The following is a 14,988-nucleotide window of genomic DNA, read 5'->3' as shown; positions in this document are numbered from 1 at the left end:
CTGATGATCTCACCATCTTAATCAGTGGCAAACTAGAGAATACACTATATGAAGTCATGCAACGGGCATTGCGCTTAATCGAAAGATGGTGCAATGAAAATGAACTTACTGTAAATCCAAAGAAAACAGAGATGATTCTGTTCACAAACAAAAGGAAAATAGAGCTAACCAAACCACCAACTTTGTTCAACACAAGCCTTAGACTATCCACTGAGGTAAAGTACCTTGGTGTGACTCTTGACAGCAAGCTCAGCTGGAAAAGGCATACAGAAGATAAAATTAATAAATCGCTTACGATACTAAACCAATGCAAACGCATGCTGGGGAAAAAATGGGGGCTCAAACCAAAGATAATGAAATGGTTATACCTAACGGTAGTAAGAAGCTCATTAACATATGCTGCCTTGATATGGTGGCCGAGAACTCTTCTTACGACCGCCCAGCATGAATTACAGAAATTCCAACGACAAGCATGCCTCGCCATTACAGGCTGCATGAGTACCACACCTACAACAGCACTTGAAATTATACTGGGGATCCCGCCCCTGTATTTACAAGTCAGAGAAGAAGCAACGCTCGCAGCCTTGAGACTGAAAACCTCAGGTCTATGGAAAGAACAGAACACAAGGCACACTAAAATTCTAGTGCAAAGCATAACAAAAGAACCACGCCTGGAGTGGAAATGCGATAGAACCAGGAAAAAATACATACTGGACAAACCATATAGAATAAATCCAGAGATAAACATAGATCCGAAGCCAACACAAGATGCAATAGAAGTGTACACCGACGGATCCAAAACAAAAACTGGCACAGGAGCAGGGGCCTACTGCCAAGAACTAAACATGAGAATAAGTCACGCACTCGGTAAGGACAACTCTGTCTTCCAAGCAGAGTGTGTAGGCATTACAACTGCAGCCATAGCAATGGCAAACCGACAGGTAACAAATTTTAAGATAAACATTAACTCGGATAGCCAAGCTGTTCTTAAAGCCTTGGCTAGATTTTCAACAACCTCTGAACTCATACAAGACTGCCACAAGGCTCTGGAAACACTCGCCATGTCGAATGACATCACCCTACGGTGGGTCAAAGGACATGATGGGGACCAGGGAAACGAGGCAGCGGACGCATTAGCACGCAAGGCTACGACGCTGAAGGTGACAGGGCCAGAGCCTATGGTACCCATACCCTTCAGTGAGTATAAAACTTGGTTACACGAACTAACACTTAAAGAGCATTCTCATCTATGGGCAAACGCAACTGACTGCAGGCAAGCCAAAGAGGCTTTCCCTAACATAGATATACGACAAACTAACAAACTACTCCGCCTGGACAAAGGTAAACTTAGGAAGGTGGTGGGACTCATAACAGGGCATAGCCCACTAAACAAACACCTTTTCGTTATAGGTGTTACCGACAGTCCTCTGTGCAGGGCCTGCATGGAGGTCGATGAAACACCGACGCACGTGCTCCTGGAGTGTGCAAGCGTGGCAGAACATCGAGAACGCCATCTGGGATCCCCAACCTCACTTCATGAAGCCCTCGGCAACCTGGGCGGTCTACTTGGCTTCTGGAGCGAGCTTGGATGGCTGGAGTGAAGACTTCGGCGGGGAGGGGCAACGTACGCACAACAGACGGAAACGTTTAAGTGCGGAAACCAGCCCAGAGAGAAGAAGAAGAAGAAGAAGATACTCAAATATAATAATTATAGCTCTCTCGAATTTTTAGTTTTGTAATATCAATCATTTAAATCTTTTCCAAACAAGCGAAATTTCGATCAGAATTTCAGCAATGCAAGTTGTAATGTGTTGTGTAAGTTGTCTAAACTAATTATTATAAAGAGGTAAAGTTTGGATGTAGGGCATAATCTCCGCAACTAATGACCTGATGCCGAAAATACTTTCACTGATAGATACCTACGCCTACAGATACATTATACCTAGGTACCTGAGTGCTATAGGCTACAAATTATGCGCAGGAGGTCGCGGGAAAAGGTAGTAAAATATAAATTAATAAATCTGATATAATACCTATATCTTTTATGATTACCGACTTAAAATTCGGGACTATCTAGGTAAATACTAACTAATATTGTCGGCCGGAATTTTGCACCTGTTTTGGATTGAGGCATAAGGCTTGAGACAAATCTAGTAAAATTCTGATTCAATGCGACATCTTGAAATGTTGAAGAGAAAATTTTTTCATTCACGGAATCTTCATGTATTTGTCCCTAGCCTTATATTATTCTGTAAGATTCTCTGTAAAGTTTTGATTGTAAAATAATGTGTTTGGAGCTAAAACGAATTCAAACTGAATTGCGTCACTAGTTGTAGAGCATAATATATAGATTTGTAGGACATACTAGAAACTGAAGTACGCTACTGCCTTTTATTATCGATTAATTTTAAAAAACGCAGTTGAATCATTGTGACGTCACCTGCCAGTATTTCATACAAGCTGCATACTAGACGCGTGTTTTGACGTTTGATAAAAAGATACTGATTTGACTAGTTGTCAAACACCGGATTTTACAGTTCCGTGTCAATACTCGTACCAGGTACAGCATTTTTCTGACTGGAATTAGAGTAGCTTCGTCAGGGTGTACGATACGTTTCCCTAGGTGGTTGCTACGTTTATGTATTAGAGTTAAGGTGCCCACGCACTCGAAGAATATCGTGCGGGGCGCTGACGCGACGCGCAGTTCAGCTGCAGTTCAGTTCGACTGCGTGGGCACCTTTAGGCAGTAGCAGTCTGTTTCGGAGTCTCAGCAATAGAGACTATTGTGTCCATACTTGAAACATTCATTTTACAATTATACCTAATGATAAATGATAATAATAAATGACTGTAAGCAATGATTAGCTTTAAATGCAACGTATGGCCTTAAGCGTGCCTTAAATAATGAAACCGAACCAAACTCGAACAATGATGATTGATTTTATTTTTGATTAATAAATAATTATATTACAAAACAATTAGTTTTATTCTAATACCTACCATATCATCATGATCAACCCATTGCCAGCTCACTACTGAGAACAGCTCTCTCAGAGTAAGAAGGGCCAAAGCCCTTGGAAGGGTAAAATAGTCCGCCTCGCTGGCCCAGTGCAGATTGGCAGACTTCAAACACCTGGGAACATTATGAAGAACTCTCAAGTGTGCAGGTTGCCTCACGACGTATTCCTTCGCCGTTAAAGCAAGTAATATTTAATTTCTTAAAACGCATTTATCTCTGAAAAGTTAGAGATGCGTGGCTGGAATCGAACCCCTGATCCCCCGAATAGCCGAAGACAATTAGGCTATCACCGCTTAGTATAATAATGTACCTTTACCAGGATCGGAACTTGTGGCCTTGTAGATAAGAGTAGGTATGCACATACCTACTAGTACTCGAATGGATGCACTACTACGGCCTTCGGGTCGCAAAAAATACTTGACCAAATCAAGTTATTTTAATTAGGTACGTACCTAATTTGTATGGAAATATTATAAAGACTATTTGTGAGTTGGCAACACATCCATACCTACTTCCTAATAAATATTTATTTATTTAATATCGTAGGCCCGCGTGGATTTAGGATTTTTAAAATCCCGTGGGAAATCTTTGATTTTCCAGAATGAAAGTAGCCTGTGTCCGTCCCCGGGATGTAAGCTAACTCTGTACCTTTCATCAAAATCGGTTACACTGTTGAGCTGTGAAAGCTAGCAGACAGACGAACACACTTTCGCGTTTATAATATTAGTGCGGATGATAAATACGCAAGTGTGTCTGTCTGTTACATTTTCACGGTTCATTCATATAACCAATTCTAATGAAAGGCAGGTACTTAGGTACAGAGACATCCATTATCGGGGACGGCCATTTGGTTACCTAAAAGCTACCAATTTTTTTTTCTAAAAATAGTTCCCACGGGATTTTTAAAAACCTAAGTTGCTGGTGTCATTTATTTGGTACAGAGATACTTATTTTGCAACCCAGAGGCTGGATAGCCTCCTGTTTACGATATTTTTATCTCGAAAAATCAGAGTTCCCAAGGGGATTTTTAATTAGAACCCTAACTCCACGCAAATTGCAGTCACCTAGGTATCATCTAATACGAATACCTATAGGGAGTAAGTAGATCTTCATAAAAAGTGGCTAATGGCCAAGTCTAACAGTTGAATGCTTATTAGTGCTCCTAATAAGCATTCAATTGTTAGACCTACGAAATTGTGTACACTGAGTACAGCTATTCTTTTCCTAATTTCATTATTGTCAAGCATCAAGAGTCGACTGTTCCAGATTGTATCATCTCAAGCCATCACCGGCCCACTACCGAGCACGGGTCTCACGAATGAGAAGGACAGTGACGTATGATTCCTTGATTTTACGTCAAATGTCACCCTTCGCAACCCGCTCGTCTCAGTGAAACGGTATATCTGTCGCAGGTACATTTCCAAAGCCGTGATATTACAATCTCACTAGTGATATTGTAATATACCTATAAAACACAGAAGGTGGTATCCAAAAGTAAAATAAAAAACAAACATGAAATCTCCAATTGACTATATTCATTCTTCACATAAAATAAAAATAAATACAATACAAAAATATGAGTCGAGTTCTACTATTACAATAATCAGTTATGCGTAAATTGTTGCCGAGATATAAGGGAACACACGAACACAATGCTAAGCTAAATACATTACATACAGAATGGTACCAGAGTCGGATAACACCGTGTACAGACAGACCTTAGGCAATGCAAACATTCGAACTCCTAATTTTTTGATTAAGTAACAAACAGTGAACGACAAAGCATTGAAACTGTGTTTCTAACAAATATTGTCATTCGAAAACAGGGACCACAAATTCACGTCTGTCAAAGGTGGATGCGACGGGTCTGCTTGCGAAATTCAAATTTAATGTGGTTTTTCGCAATTTGTTAACTAATGCAACAAAGTAAGCTTATGGCACTTTAATTGCGCCAATAGCAGTATCATCCTCATAGATTTATAAAAAAATCTTTACTTGAGAAATTGTCCAGTTTGAGAAATTAGCTAGTATCTACTATAACTCACAAATTAGTCGATACTAGAGCTAATTTCTTAAACTGGAGGTATAAACCTGTGAGGATGATACTGCCATTGGTGCAATTAAAATGCCATAAGCCTCCGTTGTCGTATTAGTTTATAAAATAAAAAAAATTGAATTTCGCGGGCAGACCCGTCTCATGTCCCTTAACCAATTAAATTAGCGTAAATCGGAACAGGCTATTGATTAGTTCATGCTGTGTCATACGACACTGGCCGTGATTGGCTGATTCAAAACGACAGTTACGGAGCTACAATTTGAATAGAAGACATGCGCGCTAGAGCACATGCCCACCACGGCAGAGATTTAGGTACGCTATAATGGAGCGTACGCTATAATGGAGCGTATGGAATATTTCTACGCTTTATCGTTCACAGGTAATAAAGGTATTGCAAAAAAATGTGTTTAAAAATGAATTATTCATTCATTCATTTTAAATTTCGCCTTAGAACCCCTAAAAAGCGCCGGGCCCATAGGCATGTTGCCTACTTATTTACCTATTAACCTTCATGGTAAATCCGGCTCTGGATGGTACAACTGAATATTTAGGGTCATTAAATTGTCTATAGACTTTATTACACACTTTATATTAGTGTTGTCTGTAATATTTTGTAACAATGTAAGGGAATCTCTAACTTACTCTTCACTCACTATCAATTGCAAAGTTATACAACTTAGAAGAAATTACAATAACATGGTACCATTGAACTGACATGATGGATGGCAGGTAACAAGAACTCTTCAATATTAGGAGCCAGCGCATTGGTACGGTCGGCCTCAGAATTCGAGTAGCAATTCCGCGAAACAGTTGCATCAAAAACCTGTCGCAGTTATGACCTTTTTCTATAAACACGCCACACACCTAACGCATGTGCATAACCGTGCCACGCGAATGTTATCATTAAGGTGCTAAACGACTTACGGCCTTTGACTGTAATTGGCGAGATGCAGCGTAGAGCATTTTCACTGCCAAAGTTTTCATCATCGTGATCAACTCATTGCCGACTCACTACTAAGCACGAGTCTCCCTCTCAGAATAAGAAGAGTTTAAGCAATAGTCCACCACGCTGACCAAGTGCGGATTGGTGGACTTAACACACCTTTGAGAACATTATGAAAACTCCGAGGCATGAGGTTTCCTTCACCATTACTTTTCTACATTAAATAATATCAAAAGTAACTTGATCCAACCAATAATAATCGGAAATTCCCTCTTACTTTTGGGGATAGTAGTCTCAATTGATTTTCAATATTATTTTAATGCTAGTGGTTAATGGTTTGGCAGTGTAAAATGCTCTGCGCTACGCCTCGCCAGATGCGCGCTGACCCTAAGTCCATCGAGTTAGTGCTTGCTTGTCTCAGCGTATCCTTTTGGTAACATTTTAGTTTGCTACTCATAAAAGCGGATTTACAATTTTTTAAAACTATAATTAATTTTTATCAAATTATGATCTCGGATGAATAAATACTCATTATGATAAAGAACTAAAATCCGACTACTACTTTATCCCTCAGTTTTCTTGTCCGCCATATTGGATTTTGCCATGACGTCATAATTTATAAATCGATTTACGTAATAGTTTGCGAGATACAACAAAAAACAAATTAAAGAAAATACAAGCTAAAGCTAAAATACATGATACATCTTTGTAACGAACATTTTTATAGTCGGGTAAAAATTGGCGATATGTTATTTATAAAACATACTATGGATTGTTTTTAAATTATTAATTCTAGTTTACATAAGTATCATAATACAATGGACTACTTAAATGTATTTATTTATAACATTATATTTATTTTTATTTAGGTATAAGGCAGGTGCAATTGTGTTCAAATATTTTTTTACAAAAATTTACTTATTCAATCAACTTTTAGTCCGAAAATCTATATACAAATAATAACAGAAAATTTTGATTTTAAGGAATCTAATAAAACATGAAGATAACAAAAATTTCGGCCCTAGGTATTAAAAAACACTGGTTAAATTGAGTCATACATTAGCCATTTATAAGTATTTACAAAGAATCAATGATTCTTTGTATATCATGGACTTCCGCCTTAGGTCCTTAGGATCCTGATAATAAAAGAATTTCAAGAACAAGAAGATAAGTGGAAATATTTATTTCATTTAAACATGCAGGGAATTTGCATATTGTAAGTGTTATCAAAGATTTTACAGTTTTTAAACTGAAAAAAAAAATTAACTGAGGAACTAACTTCAAACTTCATTTATTTGCTGTAATATTATATAGAAAAATTTTGATTACAATATTATAAATATGACGTATGATTTCTTACTGCATATAATAAAACTATATTTGTTTGGATGAATCAAAGTTGACAAATTAAAAAAATATATATTTTGTTTAAAGACGCTTGTACAAAGTGTGGCTTATTCTGTTGCACAGAAAGCTAAACTAAGATGACAGGTCTAAATGTATTGCTATTCCTTTCATGGTCCCAACGGAACAAGATAGCTCTAACATTTACTTAGAGATTGTATACAACAGAATTATACCCACAATGTTACTAAGTCTGATAGCAAGTAAATCTTGCAGTATTCGCTCTTTTTCTTGTCAATGTAAAAAGAAAAGGACAGACAAACTTATTTTAATTTATAATTGTCAAACTTCGTGAATTTAGATGCCAATCTTTAGGATAGTGTGCAGTAAAATTTTAAGTAATTTTATAAAATTCGTCTTGCGTCCTTTTTTAGCAATATTAAAAAGAAAAAGATGCAGATACTCTAAATTTAGTTTAGAGAAAGACATCAGAATCGACGCCGTGTCATAATTTCTGTATGAAGTAGAAACAACATTATTTCAACTATAATTTTCCCCTAGTATTTTATGATTACAAAAAATTGATTTTCTTTGTCTTTAATTGAGAGTTGCAAGTCACAAGTATGGCGTCAAAATATATTTTTTTTACGATTCAATGTCACAGAATCAGTATAGACCATAGATACTCGTGAATTCGTATAATTGTACAAAAAATACGGTCAATATTTATCAGGATATTTGTAGAGCTTTTCGTTCAGTGAATTAAAAAAAAAACACAAAAGTCACGATATTTATCATAAAAAATCTCAGTACATCCACGAAAATTTGTTGTTCGCTTCATGAAGCCCTTCTTGCTGCATTTGGCTTTTACATTATAGTGGTTTTAGAGGTGAAATTATGTCATACAAAGAATCACAAGCTTCATTTAGCAGATTATAGCATATTAATTCTTTATATATCATGGATTTCCGCAAAGTAACACTTGCTTCTATACAATATTTGAAATTATGTCGTCAGAAAATGAATATCGCGTAAACATATCATTCAAAATCAAATCATAGCGAATTATTTCGAAATACCGCGAAGGACTCAATAATGTTTCTAGTTACATTTTCTTAAAATGCAATACGAGCAACTTTTATGTCCGAAAATTTTGTCTATCGCGCGCGTAAATAGGGGCATGACACACACTCAATATTAATCACGATATTTGTTGAGCGTTTGGTTCGGTTTATATTATCACGATAGATTATATGAACCCAATATTGCAATATAGATGATGATAAATACCCCATTTAGATGATGATAATACCCCATATAGATAAACTAAAACCGGTTTGTTCATGATGTTAAGTGCGGCTTATGTTATAATAGAGCAATATTTATTTGACGATGTTCGCAGCTTGTTTCTTGGCCTTGACCAGCTCGACCAGCTCCTTGTACCGCTTCATGCAGGCCTTCTTGCTGCGGTTGGGTATACAGGCCGCGATCTTGTCCCAGCGCTCGGGGGTGCTCGCCGGGAACGTTTTGATGGCTTGCTCTAGAAGTTCCTGTTCGGTTTTAGTCCAAGGCCGGTCCTCTTTGGATTCCTTTTCCTAGACAAAAAAGTTTAACATTACATAATATCTTTTTTTTACAATTTATTGTGCAATGTGGATTTAGGTTTTCCCCCTGGGAACTCATTGATTTTCCGAGATAAATAATTGTCTATATCAATTTCCAGGACGCAAAATACCTCTGTACAAAATTTCATATGAATTGGTTGAACGGATGGACCTTAAAGAATCCTGTGGGAACTCTTTAACTCTTTTCTATGTCCTTCTTCGAGATGTAAGCTAACACTGTACCAAATTTCTTCAAAATCGGTTAAACAATCGGGCCATGAAAAACTAGCTAGGAGACAGACAGACACACTTTCGCACTTATAATATTAGTATGGAATATGAATTACTTTTGAACGCTTAAGTATGCGACTTGCATACCTAGCGTTTTAAAAAATTGTATGGTATAAACCATTCGGTGAAGGAAAACTTAATCGTGAGGAACGATAACTCAAACCACATGGCTTATGTGATGTCTAGGGCATCAAACAAACGCGCGACAAAATTTTCTCCTAGCGCCATCTAGTGTAACATTTCACAGTTGCTCATTTCAAAACTTTATTCACCAAAGGTATTTTATTTAAAAAATTGCGACTTCGCCCACGTGCATTTAGGTTTTTAAAAAAAATTGTGGGAACTAGATGATTCCTGCGACTTCGTCTGCGTGGATTTAGGTATTTAAGGACTTCCGTAGAGATTCATTGATTTTCTGGGACAAGTAGCCTGTCTGTCCCCAGGATCAAGCAACCTATGCAGCAAACTTCATCAATATCGATTAAACGGATGGGCCGTAAAAAGCTAGCAGACAGACAGACACACTTTTGCATTCATAGTAAAAAAAAAAGTATAGATTATGCTCATTCCCACAAATAACACTGTCACTTTCTTGAGATGGACTGCAGGAGTCGCGAGCTTAAATAAAAATCTATGTAAAAATCTAAGCCTATAGAAATTTTCAAAAAATAGACTTCCAAAGTAAAAAATGTTTTTTGTATGTTGGAGTTAAAGCAAGCATCGCACAATGATTTAAACAATTGATTGAGTTTTTTAATGCTTGTCTTGTTTTTTAATGCATTTCAAAATACATATGTAGAAACAAAAATTTTGTAAATAACTACTGAGCATACTTTTAGGTAGGGTATATGCATAGTCCACCACACTGTAAAAGTGCAGATTGGCAGACTTCACACACCACCAAGAAATTTAAGAACTCTCAGCCATGCAAGTTTCCTTATGTCCTTATGATGTTTTCCTTCACCATTGGACAGGTTAGCCAGTTCATAGAATTATAGAAACTAATATAATACCTTGATATCACCATTGATTTTGGGCTTAGCTGTACCATTCACTAGCTTGGGCACTACATCATTCTGTGATATGCCGCTGTCGTCAACTACATTCACTACTTTCTTCTTGTCTTTCTCAAATTGGTCAAAGGCTTCCTCATTCGCCGCTTTCTTGAGACTGCTCTTAGAGAAATCTGAGCTTTGTAAATCCTTCGCTTTGTTTAAAACTTCTTTAGCATTGAAACGCCTATCATCCGTGAATGTACCGTGTTGGTTTAAGAAGTTAGCGACTACGTCCCAACGCTGGTTTGTCCCCGCAGGAAATAAATTTACAGCTTTGATTAGTAGTTGAGTCATTTCCACCGACCATTCTATTGGAGCTTTCAAGGCTGCAGTTTTCTTAGCTTTCTGTTCCTCTGCCTTTTTAGTTTCAAACAAAGCCCTACGTTCCGCTTCCAACTTTTCCTCTGATTCTTTCACAGCTTTGATGAATGCATCGCGTCCGTTGCTTTCCAAGTCTTTAATTAAATCCTGAAATTCATTTAGTTTAAGCATTTCGCATATTTTTTCGACAGCAGCCATGTGGGCGACAGTTTCATTTTCATCTGTGGCATAGTAATTGTTAGCTTTGCATACATCTCGGAGCGATTTTCGTTCTTTGCGCAGATTTTTCTTCTGTATCTCCCGTTCAGCGCGGGCAACCTCCAGTCTTGCCCTTTCAGCTTCGTCTGCCTTCTGTTTGGCGAGCTGAGCTTCCTTTATCAGTCTCTCTTCTTCTGCTTTTTTAGCTTGGACTGCATCCTGTAATTTAGAGAAAAGAGTATGTAAGCAGTGATATTGTAAATGATAATGTGTTTATGTCTCACTTTTTCACAGTTGAACTAGTCTTGACACAATTTGGCACAGAGATAGCTTGTGAAGATTGAGTCATAATTATGATAATTTTTATCCTGGGAAATTAGTTTAGTAGTCTAAAGCTACACAAATGTAGTTATAAATCATAAACTATGCATACCTGTTGCTGTTGAAAGGATTAGTACACTATAGAAGTATAATTTAGGTAGGTGTCATACTCAGTCAGGACTAAGGCACAATCTCACAGGCAGAGTGTAGGCATAAATAGTAAAAAAACAAGAGCTTAGGTATTGTTGTTTTCATGAACAAAGAAAAATCACTCCTATTTAAGAAACCCCAGAAGCTTTTTTATTCAAACATGCTTTTACATTGGTTATATTAAGACTTATTATTACCTGTCTGGCCCTCTTTGCAGCCAACTTCTTATCCTTATCCTCTTGCTTGAACCTCTGTATCCTGGGATCATTGGCATATGCTAGGTCAACTAAGCTCCTCACTCTGGCCATCTCTTCCTTCTTTAGCTTAGCCCGAGCTACCTTATTCTGTTTCTCTATCCATCTCCTCTCCTCCCTATCAGACCCTTTCTCTTTCTCCTCTTCGTCCAAATAAGAGAACTCACGCCAGGAATCAAACTCATACCAAAACGAATAGAACTTCTCTACAAACTCACGAGGGCTGTCCTCATCTCCGAGTAAAGGCACATTCTTCCTCTCCGACCAACGCGCATTGATCTCAAAACATTTGCCAAACATTTTGAAGAACCCATCTTTCTTTATCTCGCTCGTAGACGGAATAGAATCATCGACTTCCGGGTCAACGGAATCATATGATCTTCTACTTTTAGGTGTACCAAGAATTTCATAAGCTTTAGTTATACATGTGAAGTAGTCGTCATCGCTACGTACCTCTTCTCCTTGCGCTTTGCGCTTATCGGGATGGTGTTTGAGTACTTTTTGTCGATACGCGCGTTTGATATCATCATCTGTAGCTTTGTAACGCAAATTTTTTATACCTAACACAGCATAGTGGTCCTGCTTCTTCCATTCTTTGGGGTCCAAACTCCGGAGGTAATCCACGTCATCCTCGAAGATTACTCCTTCAGCCTTATCTTTCGACTTGGATGCGAGCAGAGATGTATCTTCCCCGTGACACTTCACATTGTAATATTTCAAGAACGCGCCTCCGGCACATTCCACTTTCCGCTTCACGAACGAGCATGGTATTGCTACAACTCGACAGTTGTTCCCAGGTTCCCCCTCGGTCATCGTTTAAACGATTTATTCAATAAAGAATTCCTTACTAACATAACCTAAAAGAAAGGTAAACAGCCAATATGTCAAGTTCACGTTGCTGATAATGAAAACTTTATTAGTAATATTTAAATAAATAAACAAAATTGCACTATTGTTTAAACAAAAATGAGAAATAACTGTGAGAATTCATTATAATTTGTAAATAATTGTAGAACGCGCCATTGAATTATTTCTCAGGAGCATCAATCTCCGAAAAATATGAAAATTGAAATGTCAAATGGCCAATGCAAACGTCAAAATCGCCAACCAATGAAAACTAAGTGAAAAAACTCATAGATATATAGGAAATTATAATCTTTTTTGTCTATGTTTGTGATAAATATTCCATAGATCGAAGATGAAATGAGTGAATGAATTTTGGTCATACGAGTTGTAAAGTTACGAGTCAGAACAAAAAACAGGTTACGAGTTGTGGAGAAAACGAAAATTATTCGTGCTACCAACATTACAAACAAAATCAGCTGACTAAGATAGGTAGGTACCTACTGTCAAAATAAAACAAATTCAAAATTGCCAATTTCGATTCTAAAACAAGCTGCACAGTGCACTCTAGTCCTAGACAAAATTACAAAATCCACTTCTATTAGTTATTTACAAGCGTTTACATATTGAAGATATTAACAAAATAATGAACGACGTAGATTCTCTTTTTAAACCGATAGTACTAGTGACAGGTTTTGGGCCGTTTTTGAATCATCCAGTGAATGCAAGCTGGGAAGCTGTGAGATCTATGAATAAAGAGGAAATAGAGAATAAGCATAATATAGAATTGGTGCAGCTGGAGATTCCCGTCACCTATGAGAACGTGGACGAGTTTGTTCCAGCACTTTGGGAAACACACACTCCCAAGGTAAGTACCTAGAATAAGCAGCTCTTATCTGGTTTTTTAACGACTTCTTGGGATCTCGAATATTTATAATTTTTTACTCCAGTTTGAGCTTCCGGGATTACATTTAAAAGGTTTCCAAATAAAAGATTAGCGTACTTATTTTATTTTCCTATCACATTATTGTTGCTACCAGGCATTTACTTAGATGGAATTTGTTGTTTCTGCTGGTGGTGTTTGTTCAAATTTTTAAACTACAGCCGTATCCACCCAACTTGATCTATTATCTAAGTGAAATAGAATGGGAATTCTTTGATTTTCTGAGTAGCTTCAGGATGCAAGCTACTGTACCACATTTGGTCAAGCAGATGTGCCATATTAGATTATTGACTTACAATGTTCTTTGGTTTAAATTAAATAACTATTTTGGGTAACAATCAGGGCATATTATTTTAGTGGTAAAGCCTCCTCAAATAGGTTGTAGACTTTTGTAATAAATGACTTTTTTAATGTTTTAGCTGATGATCCATGTCGGTGTATCCAAGATAGCGCACCACATAACGCTAGAGACTCAAGCCCACAGGAAAGGGTACCAAAAACTTGACTACTTTGACAAATGCCCTGCCAACCAATCGTGTACTGCAGATGGAGCCATCAGAATACACACTAAACTAGATGTGGAGAAAATATGCAAAGACTACAATGATAAGCCACAGATGGACACAAGTGCTATCACTTCCAGAGATGCTGGAAGGTATGTAAAAAAATTCTGTATTTTTTAATATAAAAAAATATATTCATTTTCTACCTGACAAGCTCATTTTTCCAGCTTCTTTTTCATGTAAGTATGGGACAACCCTGAAAAATAATTAATTGAAATTCTAACTCAATATTCAGTTTTGGGTCAATGTTCTACACCAAGTACTAAAATTGTATCTTTGTATCTCATTTTGTCTGCGAGCTAGAGATCTATGACACACACACAGACAGACACAGCTGTGTGACATTAATAGGGCACAATTTTTTTACCCTTTGGGTAACCTTAAAAACCAGGATAAGATTTATTTCTGTACTTTAATGTCTGAATAGTATGAGTATGGATTTGCTGATGTTTTAATTTCTCTATTTCAGGTACCTCTGTGAGTACATTTACTATACATCCCTCAGTGTAGACAACACTAGAACACTTTTCGTTCATGTGCCAGATATGGATATTTACTCTTCGGACCAGTCTGCCAAAGCCCTGGAGAGGATATTGGAGTTATGTTTAGAACAGGTATCTGCAAATGATTCTGCCAGCGAAGTTACAGAAAAGATGCAAAACAAATGTTCCTTGGAATAAGCCATACTAATTACGTAAATGGAGCAACCGACGCACAATCATTTTATAGAACAGAACCGCCATTGCAACAACTGATTCTGTTGGACAAATTGATCCAGTGATCAATTCAAATATACAAAAATATTATATAGATATGCATGAGTTGCTATACTGTTTTTTATATTTTTTCATAAGGACATTATTTTTTGTCCATTGGGTATGGGGGCCGACAGGGATCTTGAATATTAGAAGAATTTTGTATGTCAAACATGCAATGGAGGTTCTGGTACTGTACTTAAAACTTAAGCAAAATAATTAAAGAATGTATTATAATTAACTCGATTTTATAGTATAATTTTAGGTGCAGTTAGAAGGGAGAATCAAGTAAACAATACTTCCATCCATGCTAATAGACATGAAAGCC

At 37.1% G+C, this 14,988-nt stretch overlaps 2 protein-coding genes across 2 annotated transcripts; one reads left to right on the top strand and one right to left on the bottom strand.

The window, feature by feature from the left end:
• Positions 1-7,285: 7,285 nt before the first annotated feature.
• Positions 7,286-12,649, bottom strand: LOC123875913 (dnaJ homolog subfamily C member 2). The gene is made up of 3 exons (XM_045922006.1): positions 11,500-12,649; positions 10,271-11,050; positions 7,286-8,957 (listed from the first exon to the last, which is right to left on the bottom strand). Exons 1-3 carry the CDS (start codon positions 12,367-12,369, stop codon positions 8,745-8,747), a joined length of 1,863 nt encoding a protein of 620 aa, XP_045777962.1. The 5' UTR covers positions 12,370-12,649; the 3' UTR covers positions 7,286-8,744.
• A 234-nt stretch (positions 12,650-12,883) lies between these two features.
• Positions 12,884-14,717, top strand: LOC123875934 (pyroglutamyl-peptidase 1). The gene is made up of 3 exons (XM_045922047.1): positions 12,884-13,267; positions 13,762-13,997; positions 14,375-14,717. Exons 1-3 carry the CDS (start codon positions 13,046-13,048, stop codon positions 14,583-14,585), a joined length of 669 nt encoding a protein of 222 aa, XP_045778003.1. The 5' UTR covers positions 12,884-13,045; the 3' UTR covers positions 14,586-14,717.
• Positions 14,718-14,988: the final 271 nt, after the last annotated feature.

The sequence above is a fragment of the Maniola jurtina genome, chromosome 20 (genome assembly GCF_905333055.1).
Source record: "Maniola jurtina chromosome 20, ilManJurt1.1, whole genome shotgun sequence".
NCBI classification, from domain to species: domain Eukaryota; kingdom Metazoa; phylum Arthropoda; class Insecta; order Lepidoptera; family Nymphalidae; genus Maniola; species Maniola jurtina.
Note: the sequence above shows the minus strand (reverse complement) of the source record. Positions and strands in the feature narration are given on the sequence as shown.